Raw genomic sequence first — 26,407 nt, forward strand, 5'->3', positions numbered from 1 at the left:
ACCCGGGAGATTAAACGAAACAGTGCGTCCGCAACACTCTTCGCCGAGATGTTGCGGAGAGCCACTGCTTCCGGATATCGTGTTGCGTAGTCCACGATAACTAGCGCAAAACGATGTCCGCGTGCGGATCGCTCTAATGGCCCAATGAGGTCCATCGCAATTCTCTCGAAGGGGACCTGCATTAATGGAAGGGGGCGCAATGGCGCTTTTGGGGCGGCCAGTGGATTCACCAACTGACATTCCGGACAAGACGCGCACCACCTGCGCACATTGTCATGAATGCCTGGCCAAAAAAATCGGGTCATTAAACGATTCAGCGTGGCCGCCTGTCCCAGGTGGCCCGCCATTGGGTTAGAATGAGCCGCCTGGAAAAGCATTTCCCGGCGGCTCTTTGTTACTAACAGTTGGGTTGTATCTAGCTTTGTCTGAGTGTCTTGGGTCACTCGATACAACCGATCCTTAATTATGGCAAAATATGGATACGAGACAGGCAAGGCAGTTTGGAGAGACTGACCGTCAATCGATCGGACCTGTTGGAAGGCATTTTTGAGGGTCTCATCTTGTGACTGCTCCAGCGGAAAGTCATCGCGGTCCGAGAGAATCAGTCTCTCGACCCCGCTCGGTTCCTCTGAAGCTGTCCCCAAGGGTCCCGTATCAGTCTCGCCCACCTGCACTCGCACCGCCCCGTTCCTAGCCTTGTTTTCCCAAGCGGCATCCGCGCATAACGACCCCAATAATGCCGAAAAGGCGGGCCAATTCGTCCCCAGAATTAGCGGATGCCGGAGGTGGGGACTAACCGCCACCTCAACACTATGCTTTTTCCCCCTAAACTGTATCGTGACTGGGACAACCGGATATTCCACCACATCCCCGTGCACACACCGTACCTTAACCATGCGGCTTGTATCCAATGCCCCAGGCTGCATCAGGCTTTGATGGATCGAGGTTTGGTTACATCCTGAATCCACCAAGGCCTGATATGTACCCCCCTTGATACTTACAGGAACTTGGTACTCTCCTGCTTGATCGGGGGTGGTCCGCTGGACGTCCGGGATCCGGATCATTGTCCCGATGTCCATCCTCGGACATCGGTCCACAAAATGATCCGGATCACCGCACCGCCAGCAGGCCAGCCCAGGCTTACCCGCCACCCCTGCGGCGGGGAGTGGGTTGGAAAATGAGCGCGGGGAGGGCGCGGAACCAGAGCCATTGTCACTACCAGCCCCCAGCGGCCCCGCCCCCCTGGGCGGGACCCGCGAACTCCCAGACGGTCCAAGGCCCATCCCACCCCGGCCTCTGGGGGGGACGCGAGGAGGGCCTGGAGGGCGGGACCTGGAGAGAGGGACAGGTCGAGAGAGAGAGAGAGAGAGAGGGGGGAGAGAGAGAGGGAGAAGTTAATGGGGGTTCGCCGACCCCCGGGCACGCCACCAGGTGGTCCTCCGCCAAGTTGATGGCCGTCTCCAGCGACGTGGGCCGGTGGCACTGGACCCACTCGGCGGTCTTCCTGGGGAGCCGAGTGATAAACTGCTCCAGCACCACCAGATCGACAACATGGTCCACGTCGCTGCCGCCGGCCAGAAGCCATCTGCGGCACTCGTCCCGGAGCTGTTGGGCCAACGCGAAGGGTCGACCGGACTCACCGCACTCCAGGGACCGGAAACGCTGACGATGTTGTTCCGGGGTCCGGCCGACCCGCTGAAGGATGGCCTTCTTTAGATCATCGTAGTCCAGGAGGTTCGCGACCGGTAGTTGTTGCGCGGCCGCCTGGGCTTCTCCAGATAGTAGGGGGATGAGGCGCACCGGCCACTGTGCCCTGGGCCAGGCCTCCGCGGCTTTCTGGAATAGATCGACGAAGGCCTCCGGGTCGTCTTCCGGCCCCATCTTCTGGAGGGGCACGTGACCCGGTGCGCTGGCCCGTGCGGCGGCCTCGGCGCGGACCTCCCGGTCCATCCAGCTCCGGAACCGCTCGCGGTCCTCTTGCTGGCCTTGGACGATCGCCTCGAAGCGGCGCTCCTGTTCGGTCCGAAGGTCCAGCAACGCCTGGTGGTGTTCTTGGTGGAGGACCGCGAGGGAGTTGATGACATCCGCAAATGGCGAGGCGGAGGGCGTTGTCATGGCGGCGGCACTGTCCTACTTCCTTCCCGGGTTTCGGCACCAGTGTAACAATGTTCGTGAATGTGAGGAAGGAAGAGGACACGGGGGACGGCTAGACGGTTGTTGCTCTTTTATTTTGTAACTTAAATAGTCAAACACACTCAATAGTGTGACTTCTCTCAGACTCAAACAATAGCGATCACTTCCGGGTCGGCACTTCCGGCTTCCGGCAACTCAGTCTCTGTATGGGTTTGGCAACAACCGTCCTGACTCTCTCTCTCCCTGGTCTCTGGTTCCGCTGGTGTTTTATCCCGTCTCCGCGCTCATTACTGGAACAAGAGACAGGTGTTATTAATCTGCGTCCAACCCACTCACTTACCGCTCGTCCCGCGGCCCTCTCTCCCGCTGCAGACCTCGCTGAACCACGCCCCCCTTGCCACATTCCTTTTACTTGGTATCAAGGGAATTTGAGCTATCATGGGCTCTAAATTCCTAATCGTTTGAGATCATTTAAAAAACAGTAATTTATATAGTATAGCCTAAACTTAAAGGGGGGGTGAAACACTCAGTTTCAGTCAATCTCATGTCACTCTTGAGTACCTTTAGAGTAGCATTGTATCCTTCATATCTCCGAAAAGTCTTTAGTTTTATTATATTTATAAAAGAAATATGGGCTGTACCGAGTCTTTCCGGAAAAAAACGAGCGCCTGGAGGCGTATCGTGTGGGCGGAGCTAAAGAATGACAAAGCGGTGACGTCCTCAAGCGTGGAGAAACCCAATGCTATCGATCTCAGCTAATAGATATATGATCTGTAATCATTCGGAGGCTGAAATAAATTGAACAGGAGAAACAGCAACAGCAGGACGTCCGTCTCTGTGGTATGGACTGTATTTAGTGGCCTGTCAACATTTGTGTGTGTTTACTCGCAGTTTATGAGGACATGATTCGGTTTATGGACTATTGTATGCGACTAAACCTTAGCAGTAGCAAGCAAAACGGTTTTGCACTTCAGACTAGTGTAACGTTATACATAAAACAAAAATAGAGTCCGTTAGCGCATTTGAATGACGAAGCACGCGATCGTGTCGTTTACTGATGTTTACTCACGCGACGATAGCCAACAGCACAGACATAAAAAGCAGTTTTACTCACCGGCTGCTTCCAAAGCAGGACCGAACCTTTATCGCTGGGACCGCTCCGTCAAAAACACACTTCTTTGGTATGATTTTGTAAAGTCCTGACAGCAGTGAACGGTGGAGATCCACTTTGCGACGCGACTAAAGCGTTTTCTGCATTCAAACAGTGCAGAAACAGTGTTCACAGACGACTGGATCTGCACCTGAGAGTGTTTATGCGTGTGCATTTCCTCTCTCGCTCTAGTCACGCGCGCACCCTACCGGGAGAAGAGCCCGTACGGCCCATACAAGGACCTTCCGTTCTGTTCATGTCAAGTCGAGCCATACTCGAAAAAAACTCTCCGAAACTTGTGAGAAATTTTTGACACAGAAATACTCCATCAAACGTCCAACATTAGTTTTTGAAACTTTGTCTATGTTTAGGACGGGAATCCAAGTCTTTAACAGTGTAAAAAGCTCAGTATGCATGAAACAGCATTTCACCCCCCCCCCCCTTTAAATACAATTATACAATATCACAATATTTTTTAATAGTTGTTTTTATCATGTTTGTTTTATTTTTGTAGTGTTTTTGTTAAGTCATGTTACAATATTGTTTTAAACTGCTTATTTTCAATGGTTAATAGCCTAACTGCTTTCATTGTTTGTTTGTTTTTAATGACCAAAAATCCTAATAATCAAACTAAATCATAATGACTATTAATGTTAATAATAATATAGGGACTCCACAACAACAAAAACATAAGATAATATATTGTCCCTGATTTTTACTGAAATACGACAACAAATGAGATTTTAGTGATATTTTGACCACTGAAACAGGAAATGTCCCCAATTTCAGAATTATGGACACTGTTTTCACTACATTAGTTTGAATCACTAAATTTTAGTGAAGATAAATATTTGCAATAAATTTAGTCTTGGATTATTATCATCTAAAATGTTTGAAATAGTTACATTTTTTCAAATGTTTCAATTTTGTATGTGTTTATCTGTTCAAAATGTTAAAATCCAGACACGAATGGCAGTGCTCTGTTTTAAGTCTTTTTTTCTTTTCTTTTTTTACCAAAAATACTTTGCGCTGGTTAGGGGGTACTTGGCTGAAAAAATATTTCACAGGGAGTACGTCACTGAAAAAAGGCTGAGAACAACTGCTTTATATGATTTTATCTATCTTTATAGTGTGATATAAATAAATAAGATTAAAGATAAAACTTTTTGGCCTTAATTAAAAGTGTTATGTGTGGTAAAAACCAGGCACTGCTCATCGGCTGTCCAATACAGTCCCAACAGGGGTGGTGGCAGCATTATGCTATGGGGGTGTTTTTCAGCTGCAGGGACAGGACGACTGGTTGCAATCGAGCAAAAGATGAATGCGGCCAAGTACAGGGATATCCTGGATGAAAACCATCTCCAGAGTGCTCAAGACCCCAGACCCCAGACTGAAGGTTCACCTTCCAATAAGACAATGACCTAAGCACACAGCTAAAATAACAAAGGAGTGGGTTCACAACAACTCGGTGACTGTTCTTGAATGGCCCAGCCAGAGCCCTGACTTAAACCTTATTGAGATCTGAAAATGGCTGTCCACCAACGTTTACCATCCAACCTGACAGAACTGGAGAGGATCTGCAAGGAGGAATGGCTGAGGTTCCCCAAATATACATTTTAAATTATTGTGCTGAGACGCACTCTAAGAAATACATTCTGATTTTTTACTGAATGTGTTCATATTTATTTATCTATGTTAGCAAATGCAAGTTGCAGTGGCAAAATAGGAAAGTATTTTTATAAATGGTATGATGCTCTTTTGAATGGTGATTACACTCAAGCAGAATTAACTTATACGATTCTATATATGTATGATTGGTGAATAGATGATGAGCAATCTGGTGCCATGTATTATGGGGCTTATTAAGTCATCATTCACAGGGTATTCCATCATACCCCTCTATTTAACATCTGGACATGCTGTGAATGTATTAATTAAAGTCTGATACGGAGTGATTCAGATTGTTTAAAATCAGCCTATTCTATATGAGGAGCAAATAGCTATGGTAACCACGTTTGTATCAGTTGTACAAATCAAGATTGATTTGTTGACACGTCGTTGCCTTTTTCCCTAGATTTTAGGGTAAAAATATGTATAAACAATGTCCAGAAGTCTGACATTAGTGGAAAGGCTACTTTATTTTTTTTATTTTGAGATGAAATATACATGTTATTTAAAACTAATAATACTAAAAAATGCTAATAATAATTAAATCCCCTTTTGCTTTAATGATTGTAACGCTTGAGCTGCAAGCTTATGTAAAACCTGAGGATCATGTTCTCCAGCGTAATTTGAGAACGTCCCGAAGATCTTTTTGCTTAATTCTGTGTCAGTTACATTTTGAATCCTATGTTTTCAAAGTCTCCCTGACAGTTGCTCTGGGAAACGTACATTATAAGTGCTCCATAACCTTTTGTGACTCTAAAAAGGTTTAGATTTTTATTTTTATTTTTTCCACCCATTATGAAGTTAAAATTCAACAAAGGTGCGCACAATACTCAAATCTAAACAGGTGTAAGACAAAATAAATAACTAAAGTGCCTGATGAAGACCTGTTGGTCAAAACGTTGCAATAAATTGGAGCAGTTATATCAGTCAGCAGGTGAAAAATTGATTGTGCTTGCTTTGAAAAGTTATAGCGCTCAATTTATGATGCTCATATTAGTATCCGAAAGTATATTGTTTAAAGGGGTCATATAATGGTACATGCACTTTTACAAGATGATTGTATGGAAATGTGTGTTGGCAGTTGACGTCATACGGTCGGACACCCCTCACACGACTGTTGATTGACAGCAGCGTTTCACCTCAGACCCGCCCTGAGCGAGCTTTTATCATAGTCCGCCATTGTTGATACGCTGGAGCAGAATGGCGTCTAAGCGACTGCGGGGTTCTTTTCTTGGGTGTAATAATGAACACAGTAGTCATTCTAATGTTGCTAAATCCGAACCGCTGAAGACGCAGTGGCTAAATTTCGTTTCCACCGGGAATATCCCCCCCCCCCCCCCATTCCACGTCAATGCTTTTATGTTTGCGCGAACTGTAAATAATTTCTCACCAGACTGCTTTATAACCGAGGGTCAGTATAAAGCAGGTTTGGCTAAGAAGCTGCTTCTGAAAAAAAGGATCGGTACCAGCTATTCGTGTTCAAGAAGAAGCGAGTTGACTCGCCTCAAGAAGAAGCGACTGTAATGTTTGAATCGTATGCACACTTCGCGATTAATGCGGCTAAAGATTACAGGGTAAGTTATATTGTGGCATGCTTTCTATGTACGACGTTCTCAATATAATTCATAATCCCACGTTTATAATGAATTATATGAATTATGTTATTACAAACTGTACGCTGGTGATAAAGTTAACGTGGTAACACCACACTAAGCTTACTTTTGTAGATGGTTTATAACGGTGTCTGTTACTGTAAAAAAAAAATCTTGTAAAAGTTATTACACTGCATAACGTTAAGCATCACTGACAAGCCGACATTTACAGATAAAAATATTTTTATTGGCATTAGCTGTAACATCAATCTGTCAATGAACTAACGTATACATCATAGAATTTGTATCCCACTATGCTTATGTTAACCTGCCAGTTCATACAAAGATAGATCAAAGTCACATTACGTTTCCAACATTCAGAAACGTCCTGTTCGAGCCTTAATTGTCAAATTTTGTTGGGGCTGTCATCTTGTTCCAGGTCCAACTCCGGTTCAAATTGATACAGTTGCACAGATGTATCCTCAGAGCCAGTTAAAATGAGTGTTTTCTTGCAATACTAATGAGAATTTTAAAAATAAAGTATATTACAAAGTACAAAAAAATCATATTAACTTGTACAAAAATAGCATTATATGACCCCTTTAAGTATTTTATACATTTTATATAAATGAAAAAAGATAAAATTGTGCATGAAGTTTTACTGGCATGTCAGAAAGACTCCTTGTCTCTCCAAAACCACCCTTGTCTCTCTCTGCTGTCAGTAAACAGTGTGTCCCTCTTCATTGGACACCAGTCAGGCATTATGATGTCCCCATGGCTTTCTGCTAACAAACACCCGCCCCCTCACACACACACACACACACACTTCCTTACCTGTACACCAATCCTGTGGGAATAAATTCAGCCCTACAGGAATACACTGCCACTCATTCTCAACAACAAAACAACTGATTATGTGCTAGGCTCCTAGGCTAAAGCTTAGGAGACTTAGGAGCTGCACTTAGCACCGTATGCCTTTCATTAAATCTATAAATTAAATTTCTTAAAGCAGTCGCCATACAAATTCGCACTTACAGGGATGGTTCATCCAAAAAAAAAAAATACCGTCATCAATTCCTCACCCTCATGTCGTTCCAAGGCCGTAAGTCTTTTGTTCATCTTGGGAAAACAAATTAAGATATTTTTTGATTAAATCTGAGAGCTTTCTCTCCATCCATCGACAGCTACGCTACTGACACTTTGACATTTCAAAAAGTTCATAAAGAGATCGTAAAACGAATCCATAGTAATTGAGCAGTTTAGTGCAATTTTTCTAAAGAGACTTGATAGTTTAATAGGATGAACAGATTGAATTTAGGCTTTTATTAGCATATAAACATTTATCAGCGAACATAAACAGAAGTTTAACCGAACCTGCTTGAGGCGCGAGAACAAACCTCATTGGTTCTTGCTGAGGCTCAAACGTGCTGTGTAACACGAGAATGAACCTCATTGGCTCTTGAGGAAGCTCAAACGTGAAAATAAATTAATTCTGTTCATTACACAAAGTTATCAAATCTCTTCAGAAAAGTTGAACTAAACCACTTAATTCATATGGATTAGTTTTATACCTTTTGAAGCATCAAAGTGTCAGTTGTGTAGCAGTCAATGGGGGGAAAGAACGCTATCAGATTTCATCAAAAAGATCTTAATTTGTTTTCGAAGATAAATGAAAGTCTTACTTGTTTGGAACGACATGATGGTGAGTTATTAATGAGAGAGGTCATTTTTGGGTGAACTAACACTTTAAAAATTTTACTTGTATTAAACCTTAATTGTGGTATATTGAATAGTGTAACAGATAAAAACAAGCTTTTCGCAGGTTGCTATTTGGCTGCTATGTTGTTTTGAATAGATGCTAATTTAGTTGCTATGGTTACTTAACGACCCAAGAGGTTTTTTTCTAGAAAAAAATAGGGTCCAAAATGTTCTTTTTGCCAGTGGTCAGTGATTTTTTATTTTTGGGCATTATGTTTTATAAACAACTTTTGTATTTCCTTACAGCAACGTAATTGTTTAACTTTCTTTTTCATGTCAAAGAAGCGAGCCAATCATGTTTTTCTAATGTGAATCACCACCTGTCAAAATGTGAAGATACGTTGTGACTTTGAATGTCTTATTTTTATTGTGGTGGATTATTGTGAGGATTATTCAATTCATGTCATCACATTTTTCTGTGAGAAATGCACCCTCTGATTATATTATTTTCACCCTTAGACGACATGTGAGACGTACCAGATGTTTTCATTAGTAGATGGTGTTTGTATGTCTTTGAATTAAATTTAAATAATGTATTTTGTCACCAGCTACTCATCAGTTAGCTGTTAATATTGTTCTTTTTTTCTGGTATAGTGATTTTTCCTTTGCCAGATATCTTGTGTGTGCGAGACACATGTGAGCAGTCAAGCCAAGGACAAAGTATTTGTGTTAATGGAGAGATAATAATAATAATAGAGCAGCTTTTGGCTTCTGGCTATTTTAGATTCACCGCAAAGGCTCAACAAGATGTCATCACTTTGTCTTTTGTCCTCTATTCCTTGTTTTCCCATCGCATGTCCATGCACATCTATAAAGTAAGAGTACAAGATAATTCTAGAGTTTGTATCCGATCAGAGTTGTCAGCTTTCTTCTGAGATGCCTATTCCTCATCGCTGGACACGGCATTATGGGCATGAGTAAATGTTTGTGTGCGCGAGTGACTTCAGGAGTGCCCGAAATGTGCAGCATAGACCCAAATCGAGCCTTCTGTGCCGCCGCAGTCAGGTCAGATCAGTCACGCATAAGCAGTTGAGAGGCTGCCACAGCATCTGAATACATCGTCTGTATTTAGATGCCATCCACATCATTCAGCCTTATTTTCCGTATTACTCTATAACTTAGTGTGGTTAGTGTGGGAATCTAATGCAACTGACCTCAATTTCCTGATGGAGATCGGCCCTTTCAGGTGTAGCGAACGCTGAAATCTTTTTTTTTCCTGCACTCGCGCTAACAATGGGCATGATGGCATCTGCCCCGGAGTCCTGCGAGCTGTGAGAGCACAGACCATGTGCACTCTGTCTGGTCCCGTTAAGAGAAAAGATGCGGCGATATTCTGGAGGCCTTCAGCGAAGTGCTTCTCAGACTTCTGCTGTGTTTTCTGATTTCTCCTGCTCTTTCAGGTTCACTCTTCTCTGTTCTTACTGTGCCTGTCAACACAAGGCCAGACGGTAAATGCTCCACTCGCAGACAGCCTCATGTAGAGGATATAAACAGAGATGGGATGGTCAGTTAAAAAAATGATATAGCCTAGGTCACATTTTAATGCCATTATACATTACGATTTCAACTTTTCAAATTGTAATCAACATTTTTACTTATTGTTTTGAAGATTGACTGGTTTTCTTAAACATTTTTAACTTGCATATTGCTATTGACCTCTCTCCTGTGATTGCCACACACACACACACACACACACACACACATATATATATATATATATATATATATATATATATATAAGGATTATTAGGAACACCATACTAATACTGTGTTTGACCCCCTTTCACCTTCAGAACTGCCTTAATTCTACGTGGCATTGATTCAACAAGGGGCTTCTTTAGAAATGTTGGCCTATATTGAAAAGATAGCCTCTTGCATTTGTGGGATGCACATCCAGGGCACGAAGCTCCCATTCCACCACATCCCAAAGATGCTCTATTGGGTTGAGGGGCCGTTTTAGAACAGTGATCTCATTGTCATGTTCAAGAAACCAATTTGAAATTATTAGAGCTTTGTGACATGGTGCATTATCCTGCTGGAAGTAGCCATCAGAGTATGGGTACATGGTGGTCATAAAGGGATGGACATGGTCAGAAACAATGCTCAGTTAGGCCGTAGCATTTAAACGATGCCCAAATGGCACTAAGGGGCTTAAAGTGTGCCAAGAAAACATCCCCCACACCATTACACCACCACCACCAGACTGCACAGTGGTAACAAGGCATGATGGATCCATGTTCTCATTCTGTTTACGCCAAATTCTGACTCTACCATCTGAATGTCTGAACAGAAATCGAGACTCATCAGACCAGGCAATATTTTTCCAGTCTTCAACTGTCCAATTTTCGTGAGCTCGTGCAAAATTGTAGCTTCTTTTTTCTATTTGTAGTGGAGATGAGTGGTGCCCAGTGGGGTCTTCTGCTGTTGTAGCCCGTCCGCCTCAAGGTTTTGCTTGTTGTGGCTTCACAAATGCTTTGCTGCATACCTTGGTTGTAATGAGTGGTTATTTCAGTCAAAGTTGCTCTTCTATCAGTTTGAATCAGTCGGCCCATTCTCCTCTGACCTCTAGCATCAACAATGCATTTTCACCCACATGACTGCTACATACTGGATATTTTTCCTTTTTCCACACCATTCTTTGTAAACCCTAGAAATGGTTGTGCGTGAAAATCCCAGTAACTGTTTGCAGTTCAGGAGATTGTCTTGACCAGGACCACATTCCTAAATGCATTGATGCATATATGTGTGTGTATATATATATATATATATATATATATATATATATATATATATATATATATATATATATATTTACAAACACATACATTTAAAATACTTGTAATAAAAATATTAAAAATACATTAAAATAATTCATTCATCATTTATATACATATATTATTTATAAAATAAAAAGTGAGGTGTGTGTGTGTGTGTGTGTGTGTGTGTGTGTGTGTGTGTGTGTGTGTGTGTGTGTGTGTGTGTGTGTGTGTGTGTGTGTGTGTGTGTGTGTGTGTGTGTGTGTGTGTGTGTGTGTGTGTGTGTGTGTGTGTGTGTGTGTGTGTGTGTGTGTGTGTGTGTGCGTGTGTAAACAAGGTGGTGATTGCTTAAAAAGTCTCAATTTACAAAGTGCCATTGATCTCTATCCTTTGATCAGTGTTGTTTTTATAATTTATTTATTTGCGCAATAATTAATTAATCAATTAACTTTGTTTATATATTTGCAGTAAGCTTGTGTGATCCCAGGCACAATTATTAAATATTCATACTGTTGTCACAACAAGTCTCACATGTATTATTAACAGGCAATGATCAGGCAGCTGTGATGCTATTAAAATTCATCAAGAGTACTCGCATCGATAATGTGCGATTAAGAGGCAGATATGTGCATCTTTTCATAAAGCTTTATTTCCTGCTTGCGGCATGACAGAGCGTAAAAATAATGAATGGGTCTCTTTGATTGGAACTGAGACTGATGTTTGCGGTGATAGATGGTTTATTTTGTCTCCAGATTTGTCTTTTCTCTCTGTTTCTTCACCGGTGTAATAATGGTTTCGTACCACTAAAATGAAATATGATAGTGTATGGTTTTTTTTTAAATACTTCCTACACCAGTGTTTTCCCCTGGGCTTCCACACTTGGTGCAAATTTGAAAGAGAGGGATTGTTGTCAGAGAGACTGTTTATACCATTCACTATGATCTAGCCTAAAGTCTAAAACATCTATTTTCTAATTGTAGTTGTAGTTACTGTCACACATCAGTAGTGCTTGTGTAAGCACATTAGATAATTTGTCATTGAGCCAGATTACACTGTCACCTTCACCATGTCAAGTTAATGGTAAGAAAAAGTACAAAACAAATTGATTTTTTTGTTGTTGCCATGGATATGATGATAAATGCTTATAGTGATTTTTCCGATTTATTTTCCGTAATGCTTGTTAAAATCTGTAAAACCCCTAACTGAAAATTCCTGTGTCTTTATTTAATTATGCTTTGTGCTACCAAATTGAATGACACCTCAATTTATGCTTATTGAGGACAGTTCTGCTATCATTTTTCAAGTGATCAAACAAAAATTTTGTCTGGTAAGTAACAAAAAAAATGCAAGGCATGCATAATACAGTGCTTTTAATCGTTTTCACAGATCCGTGTGAATGGGGATAGTTTTCATTGTAAATAATGGGGATTTGGGAATAAAAGTTAAATGTGCTATTGTTTTTCTCAACATTAAAATGTGAAGCAATATAAACATGATAACCATATACTGACTTATGTTTATATGGGCGTTTTGCACGTTAACTGGCATTCCGTAGTCTGCCATCTGTCATCGTGTGGTGAAACGCCGCCTCAACAGAAGATGAACAACGCCTGATTCTGTAGCCCCGCCCACCAACTCGTGCCTAAACATAGAGGCCTACATAGAGCTAAACCGAATCAAACTTCTTAGCAATAAACATACCTTTTGCTTCATTCAGATTCCAATATTATGAATGCATGGATGAACTTTATTTTTAATTAATATCCACCCCACTTGGGGAAGACATTGCGTGTTTGTTCCTTCCTTTCACCATAGATTAATTTGTAAACAAGAGACTGGATTTGCAGACCGGATGAGATTACATAAATGAATTATATGTGATAGTATTGCATTGTTATAGATCATTTGACGTCTATTGATTATGTGTACGTGTCTAACTGAACATACCTTAGCACGCTATCAAAGGCGGAAGAATCCTTTACTTGTGGTGTTGTTGGTTCATTGCCTTTCGGGATCAGACTCGGACATGAATGGGCCAGGGTTCACAAACCCGTGTGTGTGTGTGTATGTGTGTGTGTGTGTATGTGTTTTGGAGTTATATCCACCGATTGAGTGGGCCAAGTATAAAAAAAATAATATTATAATCAATCGTGGGTGGATGAGAGATAAATCATTGTGTTTGATAAAGATATTTTGCGAGCCCTGTGGGTGCTGTTTCCCCAAGCACTTTTAAAACAATCCCTCACGTGTACTCACAGGTAAGCTGAAGCTCATTTAAATATGCAAATCTTATCTTATCGTAGCAGTGGGCGTTTACTCCCTCCAAGTCTCCAGTACAGCACGCCCATCAAAACCGAGTGTTCCATGAGAGAGCCTCAATGACCAGAGTAAAAAAAAAAGCCTATTACTTATTCATTATGATGTTTATGAAAGTAAAAACCACATCCTAAGTGTCATAAGTTGACCTCAGACAACAATATATAAAAAAGCTTGTTGTGTGTTTTGCCTAATCGTCAGCTTTTTCAGAAATGGCGACGACAACTTGATTAAAAAAAAAAAGTATTTCTGATTTTCTCACAATAATGCAATTTTAATATACAAATATACAAATATAAATAAAATTATGAGCCCAAATATTTAAATACAATATTTTGGGAAAATGCCCATCCCTAGTAGAATCTGAGCTCTCTGACCCAGGTTGTCTGCTGGCTTCCATGGCAGCAATACGCTGTGTCTTCCGCCAACTGGCAACCTGTGGTGGCAAAATACTATTGGGTAAACTGGCAACGCGCACAGACCAAAACAAAAAACAGACATTCCGACACGGATCGAACATTTTAAAGTAGGACAGACATGTTTCATAAATATCTGCAAACATATTATGGTATTGTTATGCTTTAGTACAGTCAAAACATTACATAAATACCTTTAAACACCAAATATAAATGAATAAAATAGTGTTTCTCATCTGTCCTGCCCCATCTGTCAAACTCACACTAGCAGATGGCCTTTAACACACATATATAAAAAATACACACATCAGCTTTAAATATGAATTTTTGTAGTAGATGTTAACCCTACATTGGAAAATCGGCAGTTTTGTACAGACCTGCCCTTAGAAAGCAAAATTTGTTTCCTTCATCTTTCTTAATACTCTCCACATGTCCGTGCAATTTGCACAAATCTTACATGGTCTATTTTTTCCTTTTCGTTTTATGTTGACTTCTCTGCTGACTTTCTGCAACCCCAGCATTCTTCGTATAATGTAAACTGAGTTTTGTCAGCATCTGACAGCCCCCTCTAGGGACCCTTCAAAGTGAAGAGTCTTGGCTTCTTACACATCACATTTCAGAGTGAACCTTGAACATTTCACATGGTGTATGGAAGATTCTATGTAGCATTTATTATATATATATATATATGTATATATATTTTTTTTAAAATCTTTTTTAGATATATACTTTTTTAATGGGGGGGGGTGTGTGGGGGGAGTGTTGGGAGTGACCAGCTGAGAACTGAGTGCTTTATCAGGAAAGGTTTCACATCAGGGGGCAAATGTGTAAACTTTATGGTTTGATGTTATATTTTATGTACAAGTTTATGTCTTTAGACCTTGATACACAAGCAAATTAAATCAATGGAAAAACATACATCTAAGGGTTTAAATAATTGATTTCAGAGAAAAAAATAGAAATCCTTTGGATTGTGTTGAGGTTGCAACAACTGCCTTTGAGCAACTGTATCTGACCTTTCCTTGCTATCACGAAGCTTTGTTTTGTTTTTAAAAGTGGTGTTAAGGCCTGCAGCAGTAGTGGTTTAGCATTTGAAGTTTTTACCTTCAAAATTAATAAAAAATTCAGCATTGTGAGGAATGATTGATTGGATGCATGGATGGCAGGATTTAAGTTTGAAAGCAGATCCTGTTTTGCCATGTGCGATAGCACAAAATCACATCAGCTCGTCGTCAGCCCCAGATGTCTGTGCGGGCCAGCATTATATCCCTCGCAAGTGACTTCTCAAACATTTTCAAAGCACGACGCTAGCATAAGAGAAATTTATTTAAAATGTTCACAAAATGAACTATGGTTGGCAGGGGCGTAGCAAAGGGAGGTGGGGGGCTAGGACGATTCTAAGGCCCCCAGAGATCGGTTTTATCAGTAGTAACAGTATTAGTAGTAATGTAATCTAATTTTGTTTTATTTGTTACTCTGGTAGATTATACATTTACATTGTATGTCTTCGCCTTCGACAAAGAATTATAAGATTTATGGTTACAGATGCTGAACGTGAATTCCTGTGCAAGGCTTCAGTTAACTGTCACAAAGTGCAAGATGAGATGTGTAAGTTAGCTAACTAAACAGCTGTGTTACGATAGAAGTTAAATGAGCGACAGAAACAATCAGTTTGCAAAGACTGTATTAACCAAAGCTCAGCGTTGAGAAGGGGAAGGAGAAGGTGACGGAGATGAGAAGCAGCTATTGTGCTATTTATCACAGATATACACTACCGGTCAAAAGTTTGAGAACGGTAAGATTTTTAAAATGTTTTTGTAAGAAGTATCTTTTGCTCACCAAGGCTGCATTTATTTGATCCAAAATACAGCAAAAACAGTATAATTGTATAATATTTTTACAATGTAAAATAACTTTTTATTCCCTATTTGAATATATTTAAGATTATTTCATTCTTGTGATCAAAGGAGAAATTATCATCATTACTCCAGTCATATTCTTTCAGAAATCATTCTAATATGAGGATTTGATGATCAGCAAACATTTAGGATTATTATCAGTGTTGAAACAATAATTTAGTTTAAACAAATAGTGTTGAAACAAATAATTTAATGAATAGAAAATTCAAAAGAACAACATTTATCTGAAATATAAAGCTTTTGCAACATTATAAATGTCTATACTGTCACTTGATCAATGTAATGCATCCTTGCTGAATAAATGTATTAATTTATTTAAGTTCTTTCTCAGAAATAATAATAAAAAAAAATCTTACTGCCCAAAACTTTTGAACGGTGATTCTATTTTTTTTTTTTTTAAATGCTGTTCTTTTGAACTTTCTATTCATCAAATAATCCTAAAAAAATGCTTTCAACATTAATAATAATAATCATTAATGCTTCTTGAGCAGCAAATCCTCATATGAGAATGATTATTGAAGGATTATCTGACACTGAAGACTAATGATGATAAATTCAGCTTTGATCACAGGAATAAAATTACACTTTACTATATATTCACATAGAGAACAGTTATTTTACATAGGGATGCATAGAATTTTTGGCCAGCGAAAATTAGGATAAAATACTTTTATCACCGAATCAATACGGCCGAAATGTTGTGATTAAACAGAAATCGCGACCTCCACATGGTTTTCTAAAGCAACATTGCTGCGTTCCACTCCACTTTAAGACGCGCACTTGCGAACTTCCTTAAGCACTTCCCCTTGGAGGAATCCCCGCCGCCATTTTGAAGTGCCTTCCACTTTGTGAAGTGGACAAGAGAAGTTTATATGACTTCTAAGGTCATCTAAAGACTTCTAAGGCAGTGTAACAGTTTAATGATCTACAGCAAAATAGAGAGAGCTTTGGTGAGAACTAAACACATATTTAATTACTACATTAGTAATTTCTCGCTCGAAATTACATCAGAAGTGGAACATATTGGTTAAAAAATAAAAATAAAAAAAAACACAAACTGACCAGCAAACATAACTTTTGGACACCATCTTTTTTCCCCAGCTCAAATGTCACTGAATGGAAAGCACAGGATTGTGGGATATCAAAGGCAGCGAAGGATACATGTAGGCTGCCTTCAAAAATCGATCAGATGAAGGTCTCTCAAGAGACAGGAAGTGAAGCTAATATTAGATTCGGACATGCCTCGATGCCTTCCTGCTTTGAAATGTGTCCTCCGAAGGCAGAATTTTGCCAGTTTTGGACACAGCCCATATGTACACTTCAGGTAGCTTCAATTACCACAATGCAACGCGATTGTGACGTCACCACATATCGCGTTTAATTTACCTCACCACAAACAACTCTGATATTTTTGAAAACATTTAAAACAACCCAAAAACATCCATATACAAAATGAATGCTGCATTAAACAATTTTGTAAAGGAAAAACATAGTGGATTCCAAGTGATCAAGGGCTTAGGGCGTTCCAGTTCAGTCCATTGCAAATGTTCTGCCAGTGGGCACTCAAGGTAAGCAATGCCGCACATCCGAGTGAACGAGACGGAGGGAAGTTCACGAGTGAAGGGCATAATGAAAACGAACTGGAACGCAGCACATGTCTGCGGGCTGCATTGTGGACGTATGTGGTTCATCTCACATCTGATGACGCATCTATAATATGGGTTGTAACTTGAAAATAATGCTGTTTATGTTTCTGCAGATGGATACACGTGCTGGCTCCTCAGTGATACACTACAACAACAGAGCTAATAAAATAAAAACGGCAAAAACGGTCTCTCTTTGTAAACTGTGTTCAATGCATGCGAGTGCTGCCGTTTGTCATGACAAATCCTGTCCGCCTGTGAAATTGTGTCCACTTATAGGACCCAACTTGGTAGCGGTTTTAAATGCCTGATCAAAAGCTGTTATACATGGTTCTGGACAAGCCATTGTTTAAAAATAAACTATGAATTCATTGCCATACTAAGTACACACACACACACAAAACATTTATTTGAAATATGTAATTGATTGCTATAATGTGAGCAATAACATGTTCCAAATTATTTAAACTGATAAACTAATATCCCTGCATTAGGTCTTAAAGGGGCAGTAGCCTGTTTAATTTCAAACCAAAGATAAGGAAATCACTCACTGCTCTTGATTGAATAGCTTTTGTGAGTTTAATAAGGATAAATCTTTAATTTAAACAGTTAAATATGCAGTTATTTTACATTTGATTACTTTATTCAATTTCTGTACCTTTCTGCAGGCCAGTATGCCTGTGCATTATTATTAATGTACACGAGTGAGGTCAAGTTACACATTTTAGTTTGAATTGTATTTTATACTGTGCATCGTTGCAATGTGATAAATAAATATTTGCATAATTGATTTATCATTTAAAACTTTAATATGAATTTATGCAATTGCAATGCCTTGATTTTTAGTTAAGTTACACAGTTATAGCCATAAATGAAATGGTAACTATTGGTTACAATTACTAATAATTGGCATAATTTCTTTCAGGGTTTCGGTTTTCAGCTTTGGTTTCCTCTTTTTCGGTTTTGGCCAAGAATTTTGATTTCGGTGCATCCCTAATTTTACATTTGAATAATTTTTCACATTACAGCTTTTTTGTATTTTAATAACATAAATGCAGCCTTGGTGAGCAGAATAGACTTCTTTAAAAACATTTTAAAAATCATACCGTTGTGTATGTGTGTATATATAATTAAATAGATTTTGGATCTCTATAGTTTGACCTGTATGTTTGGTACTATAGGGGGCCCAACCTCATATTCATTCATAGGGCACGCCCCTGGTGGTTGGTACCCTCACGGAGCCCTTCTGTAAGCTAACACCTAGCTACAGTCGCATCGACTACCTTTAGCGCTTCGTTTACATTTTAGCATCCGGATGATTAATTCATAGGTAAAGTTTAATTAAAAGTAAGAGTGTAAGTGCCTGAGCTTGACCATAGTATATTTATGCAAGTCTTTCTTTTCTAAATGCTTATTTATATTACAGTTGTGCGCAGGAAAGACCTGCATATTGTCAGCTGAGCGCTCAGGGTTCACAGGTGGAAAATCCAAGACACTCAAGCCCCTTCTGTGCGTGAGCTAGCCGAAGCCCACAGCTATGGATCAGATCAAACTGTGATAAATGACCAGAGCTCAGGCAGGAATCCTCCAAGACTGTTTTGTTTAATTAGCTAACGAGTGAGTGGGTTTGATTGGGCTAAGCCGGGGAGACGTTATGTGCCTGTCGATTAAATGCACTGCCGGGGAGCCAAGAGCCTTCGCCGAGTAGAGCATCACAACATTCTGCAAATGGATTTATCATTGACAGCGCAAATGGAATGCTCACATGCCAACGTGTCCAATCTCAGAGTGGTTTGGTTGAATAAGATGTAGGTATTCTCCACAGAACCACGGAGGAGGCTGGTGACGGGAAATGCACATCGGTTTATTAATGCTTCAGTGCATTGTTCCTCCACAGATGCAGTTAGATACTTATTAGATTGACAACTGATTTCTCTATTGCTGTTTTGAAAGTGGCAATTGAAATTTTGACTTATGCAAAGCCATTATAGAAGTATTCATTTTAGGTTAGAGCCTTTCTCCAATTACAAACATGTGCTATACTAGCAATTTCAAAGAATTCTAAGTAAAAGTCAGAAGTTGAATTATTATCGCAAAGCGCTTCCTCTGAAAATAACTTTCTTTTGTTATTTCAAATCACACCTGGATAATACATAAATGCCTGTTTCACCTTTCGCTTTTTCTTTTTGGCGTAACTTGGAGAATGACGGGGATTGTGGGTAATCGAATCAGCAAAAGGCAAAACAATTGTAACTCCCAGAGGTCAGGTTTGAAACCTGAAAGGTTTTTTCTGTGCTGGTAGAGGAAACGACCACTGACAGATGTGGCATAAAGTGTACGCCGACATTTCGTGGAGAGGAGTGGCCAACAGGAATGCTTCATCTTCAAAGCTTGGTCAATAGCACTCCTCTCAGAGTTGAGAGTTTTGCTCATTTGCCTGTTATTTGTCTGATATAGTGTGAAGTGATGTGATGAAAACTTTTGTTTAAAGAAAACCCTTTTTTGGTTTCTAACATTACTTTAATGACAATGAAGCATATTTTCCTCTCCAATTTCTGAATTTTTAAATGACCATCAATTTAATACAGTAGGCCTAGAATAACTAATGTTATTTATACTGACACCCTGTTATGATTAAATGCAGTGTTTACAATTTTTGTCACATTACTGTAATGAGAATGATATATATGTTTTTCACTTCACTGTGGGCTACTAAAAATTGGAGATGGAAATTGTCATGAAAATACTGTCAGTGGTCTTAAAAATAGGCTTCATATTATTACCGGGGAACAAGGACTTTTCTTGACAGTTTTTGTGAGATTCTCCCAATTAAGATGGTTGGACATTTTTATCCCTCTGTTGTCTCCTGTCTAAGATTAGTAGTGTTTTCATGAAAAACTGTTTGCTCTTTCGAAATGCTGTGAGATTAGCCCAGTACATGTCACCAAATTTTTTATCAACTGATCAATGTCTAAACAAATAGCGCTCTGGATTTTTGAACATTGGTTACATACGACCACTTTCCCACTTGACTAGAGGCCAGCTAATCACAGGGCACTGGTTATCCTTTCTGTCATTAATTTTCACCCCCTAAGCCACACAACCCTCCTCAGGCTGATTAATTTTCACCCTAGCATGTAGCCCCAATGCTAATTTAGAAACTCTGGGGAGGCGCAAGATTCATGAGCAGAGCCCACATATGCCATTTAGGCTCTGCTGAGAGAGGAAATGTCACAGTGTACTCTAGTTATGTTTATGCAAATGTGGTTTCCGGGCAGTAGAGTGACCTCTTTCTTCTCATGTGTGATGTTGACGGTCTTTTCTCCATCTTTCCTTTTTTTCTTCTCTAACAGCTTTGACGTTCTCCTGGATTTTTAATGAGTACCCGTCATTCGTAAAGCAGGATTCTCGTCGATTCGTGTCCCAGGAGACAGGGAACCTATACATCGCTAAAGTAGAGCCATCTGATGTGGGCAACTACACCTGTGTTGTGACCAATACTGTCACAAAGATGCGCGTCCAAGGCCCACCAACTCCTCTGATACTGCGTACTGATGGTGAGGATGTCTTTATATATATATACAATCAATCCTATAGGCGTTATAGAATTATGTAACTATAAGAGATAAAAAGAAATATATGTTGAATACAAATTTTATGCAAAGGTTAATAAGCTGTTTCTCTGCCAACTTTAAGATGCTGTGGCAGCATGTTTTGGTGCCTCTAGGCTGGCATTATCAAAGACCTTCAAACTGAAAGGTCATTTGTCTTAGGCAGATCTAATTGTTGCTTCTTTGTGGATTTAATTTGATCACATTCATGTACAAGGGTGATAAAAAGAAAGGGTCAAATATCATAACATACAAACCAATTCTTATTCTTTATGTTGATTTTAAAGGGTGGGAGGAGGGTTCTTTTTTTTAAATTAAACAACCATTCTAGCTTTTAGTGTATATGGATGGATGGATGGATGGATGAAAGGAATGATTGGATGGATGGATGGATGGATGGATGGATGGATGGATGGATGGATGGATGGATGGATGGATGGATGGATGGATGGATGGATGGATCTAGAATCACCAGAATCACATTCATGCCATTTTTATCAAATGCAAATGCAGTAACATACAGAAATAACATATGCATCAGGACTGGACATTAATTCTTGTACGATTGTCCGGGACCAGTGGATTTTTTTAAAGCTACACTGTGTAACGTTTTTAGTTTATTCTTAGCTAAAAACACGTAGTTCTTTCAAAAATATATGTGCTCATTAATGTATATTTACTTCTTTCAAGTAATAAAGTATTCTCGTAAGTTTAAAATATGCCATTGGAAATACAGACGGGTGAGGGGTTCGAATGCCGGTCGCCATGTTGCCCCTCCATCTTGAAAGTACATTAGCCAAAGAGGGACATACCCGTAAATTCAAGCTTCGTATTTCACGTTTTAACACTTGATGGCACCGTGTCGAATGTAAAGAGGGGGATTACTATGTTAATCTTGGACTAAATCGGCCACCGTAGGAGTTAAAACGAAATCAGAATTGAGAGGAACAGAAACTATTATTCACTGGATGGTCATATACCTTTACACTGCTAGATGGGGGAAAATATCACACAGTGTATCTTTAAGGGGCAAGTGAAAGAAAATTTTACTTGCCCAACCAGACAAGTAGCCTGATTAAAACATCAAAAACTAAAAATATCCAGGGAATTTTCAAAATGCAAGAATGATTCTGCATTAAGCGGTGCGTTTGGACCCGTTAAGTGCCAATCGATAGTGGATAATAATATATAATGTAGTATAATGCACTGGCGGTAACAAGGTTGCGCTGTTGGTCGCCTAACGCCACCTACTGGCAGTTTAGTTTCATGTTTTAACATTCTTTCCAACTTTTCTTATTTGTATATTAAAAAACATTTCAAACAATCTCATAACATTATTTAATGCAGTTGTGCTTTTTGATTTGTAAATTATTTAATTTAACAGCACTATAGGTTCTTTAATTTATTGATCAAATTTAGGAATCTCAAATTAAAGCTTAAGCATAGCTTATATTTAATAAGATTAGTGGAAAAAACGTCCTTTATAAAAGGTAAAAATATCACCAATATGCAGATTTAAAATATGGTGAAGCTGATTTAACACTGGGTAGAATATTGCTTCAGAATAAATTATATTTACAACACATACACAACAACAAAAATTCCAGACAAGCAAACATTTTTACTCAGACAAAAGGTGTTTTGTACAGGAGACAAAATGTCCCCACAAAGATAGCAATATCTGTAATCCTTAAAGGTTGAGTTTAGGGGATAGTATATACAGTTTGTACAGCAAAAAAAATCATTACGTCTATGGAATGTCCCCTTAAAACATGTAAACCCAACGTTGTGTGTGTGTGGGTGTTTGGGGGTTAGGTCCCACTGGCAGAGACCCATGCCTTGTCTGAACTGTGGTGTAAAACATGTTGTCTAAAAACCTGATGTTTGTATCAGTGGTGTATGACCAACATGAGCCACTCAATGGCTACTGTCACAGTGTGATCTCCAGGCACAATTTCAAACTCCATTGTACATGTCTCCCTGCCTGGGATGCTACAGAAGGAGATGATTGCCTCTCTTCAACCCTTCCCATTTGGCAGCGCTGACATAAACGGCCAGCGTTAGACATTACAGATAAGCATCTTTTTGAGTTCCTCTTAGACAGCTTAGTCGGTAGGCCGATAGCACACCTCATGAAAACACAGAAGGAGATATCAGGGCTTCCTGCTATCACAAGTCTTTCAAAAGGTACTAAATAAATCATGCAATAATAATGAAAGGGAAAATAAAAGATTGGCTGCTTTTGAAATTAGAAAAATTGCAGATGGAGTAAATGATACTTTTGTTGGAAATAATTGTGCATTTGAGTGTTTCTTTTTGTAGGTGTTATGGGAGAATATGAGCCAAAGATTGAAGTGCAGTTTCCAGAAGTCGTTCAAGTGGCCAAAAGTTCAACAGTGCGTCTGGAGTGTTTTGCATTGGGGAAGTAAGTATTTTAAAGATGCCCTCAATATAAAGAGGATGTAATCAGTCCTTGAATTTATTTTCATGTCTGTGATGCTTCCCCCCCCACACACACAAACAGCCCGGTACCGTCCATAAGCTGGCGTCGGGTGGACGGAGTCCCTTTCGCTCGAAAAGTGGATGTAAGGAAAACCAGCGGCGTGATGGAGATTCCTTACTTCCAGCAAGAGGACGCGGGGACGTACGAGTGTGTGGCAGAGAACACCAAAGGACGAAACTCTGTGCAGGGAAAGCTGTCTTTCTTTGGTAAGTTGTCTTGAGATCCATGAATATTTGAACGGCTGTAGCCACATGTCACGTTCATTGAAGTGAAGGACATGATGCAGGACTGCCTTTCCAGCCTTCAGCCCTGACCAGCAGAAAATCAACTTAAGGCCGGATGTTGTGCTTTAACAGTGCATCAAAATGATTAAAGCCATCGCGGTCATGATGTCTCTAATATTTTTATCCAGATTAAAAAGATGAGAGGGTGACCTTGTGTCTGACCTTCTATCTGTGTGTGCATGTATGTGTGTGTTCCTTTTTACCAGATGGCAATGTGATTGGGATCCAATTTGACTCTAGATCAAAGCTGTTAAATTTACTATACTTAGATGAGGGGCACATATGCCAGGAAAACACTCAGCAGAGCAGCATCTGCATCAGGGATGACATCAGAGGGAGTTGTTGATTTTAATACATTATGGAGTATTTATATATACTAGGTGTGGGAATCACAGGGTACCTCACAATGCGATGCAATATGATACATGTTACATGGCTCATGATACCAATAATATCACAATACTGCAATTCTGCAATAATCAGTATATTGCTAGACAATCCTGTAATGATGCATCACGATATCTGTAACTGTGAAAACAAAATCGCCAATGAAAAGGTTAAGTGCAGGTTTTCCAGACTTTGGACTTGGCTGGGGCATCTATTATGCTGCTCAAACTGATGTTCGCCATCTTGTTAAAAAAAAAAATCTTAGGCTAGCTAGCTTAGCTTAGGCTAGTAACTCATGGTCACATTTCCTTCATTTATGTGTTGAGTGCCAACTCGAGAAGCCATGAAGTAGCGATGCTGGGAGCAGGGAAATCTATTTAGAGCACTATATTTTATACATTAAAATATCGAGATTTGGCACCAGCGTATCGATTCTCATATCGCACAGAGCAGGGCAACAATATATTGCCATATCAATATTTTGTCCCACCTCTAATATTCCTGTTGCATCTGCAGCTAATGAGCTTGCTGCTCAACATTTAAATAGTTTGTCAGTGTTTGTTGTAGCAGTTTGCAGATTTCGTTTGAAACCCTCTACCTTCCCCAGCTCCACTTATATATATATATTCTACAGGTAATTCATGAATGCTATTTGTGTAGCAGCATATGTCTTACATGCTCACAGCAGCGTATTGGTGTATTGACTGGCAGTAGCAAGTCTCTTCACTCGCTCCGTAGCAGCAGCATTCATCTACAACAACAGCAGCAATATCAGCAGCATATAAATATCCACCGATCAGTCATAACATAATGACCACTGACAGGTGAAGTGAATAACACTGTTTATCTCTTCATCACGGCACCTGTTAGTGGGTGGGATATATTAGGCAGCAAGTGAACATTTTGTCCTTAAAGTTGATGTGTTAGAACCAGGAAACATGGGCAAGTGTAAGGATTTGAGCGAGTTTGACAAGAGTTAAATTGTGATGGCTAGACGACTGGGTTAGAGCATCTCCTAAACCGCAGCTCTTGTGGGGTGTTCCTGGTCTGCAGTGTTCAGTATCTATCAAAAGAGGTCCAAGGAAGGAACAGTGGTAAACTGACAACAGTGGCGTGGCTAGCCAAGGGCTTACATGGGGAACACATGGCACCAGGATGCACTATGGGAAGAAAGCAAGCCAGTGGAGGCAGTGTGATGCTTTGGGCAATGTTCTGATGGGAAACCTTGTGTCCTGCCATTCATGTGGATGTTACTTTGACACGTACCACCTACCTAAGCATTGTTGCAGACCATGTACACCCTTTCATGGAAACGGTATTCCCTGGTGGCTGTGGCCTCTTTCAGCAGGATAATTGTGAGGTCTTTGAGGTGTAGGGATGAGCAACAATGACTTTAAAAATGTGTTACATTATTTTCTGGTATTTATTGCAATAACGATATCAATGACAATATAAATTTAGTACCATTCCCTATTTTTTGGCTAAAAGTGAGAGCTGCATGCATGCTTGAGAGCGCCTCAGAAAAACACACAATGATCCATCATCATCGGCTCCTATCATAAACAAATTTCGCAGAAGAATAAAACAAACTGTAAAAATCTAATCCACTCTTTTCAGAAATGGAAAAGATGCAGATATACTTTTCTTCTTTAAAAGTTAAATAGAGCAACTGTGCTGAAAAACATCACACAATACAAACAATAATAATACAAACCAATCATAAGTTTAAAATGTAAACACAGATTCAGTATTTATTCATATTCTCATGGTGCAAACAGTAAAAGTAATAATCTCAACCATGTAAGGATATGAAGATATTACAAAAAAAATTATAATACAAGTAATGATTTAATGGTAGAACGTAAGTAATTTGAACTAAAACTTATTGAGCTGAAAACGTATGAATACATATTAATTTTAACTGAATTTAGGAGTGTGATGGTGCTTAAGACATTGTTGGTTATTCAGTGTTTCTGTAAAAAAAAAAAAAAACTAATACAACTGATAAGATAATACTTAGGATTGATGAGCTGCTGAGTTCATGAATATTTATATTAATAGCGTTTGATTGAACTGATTTGCTGTAACGGAAACAGGGACAGTAATTAGGTGAGTGCCAGCCAATGAGATTGCTGTTTGCACTGTTCATAAAGGCGGCATAATTCTAAATGAACGCCGTTATTTTACAGAAATAATGTAGCATGTCAATTATTCTTGGTATGTAAGACTCGGTAAGTAGTGTTTTCTATGCGTCAAAAAGCCTACACTCTG

The 26,407-nt window shown here is 39.6% G+C and overlaps 1 protein-coding gene across 4 annotated transcripts in view; it reads left to right on the forward strand.

Moving 5' to 3' along the window:
- The window catches only part of cntn4 (contactin 4), a 204,572-nt gene that overhangs the window by 101,051 nt on the left and 77,114 nt on the right, over positions 1-26,407 (forward strand). For all 4 annotated transcript variants that reach the window (XM_067460243.1, XM_067460242.1, XM_067460244.1 and 1 more), the window contains 3 exons: positions 20,705-20,908; positions 23,285-23,387; positions 23,487-23,671. In XM_067460243.1, coding sequence (XP_067316344.1) covers positions 20,705-20,908; positions 23,285-23,387; positions 23,487-23,671 — 492 coding nt within the window. The remainder of the gene's footprint in view (positions 1-20,704; positions 20,909-23,284; positions 23,388-23,486; positions 23,672-26,407) is intronic.

This window comes from Pseudorasbora parva, chromosome 12, assembly GCF_024679245.1.
Source record: "Pseudorasbora parva isolate DD20220531a chromosome 12, ASM2467924v1, whole genome shotgun sequence".
Taxonomy (NCBI): Eukaryota; Metazoa; Chordata; class Actinopteri; order Cypriniformes; family Gobionidae; genus Pseudorasbora; species Pseudorasbora parva.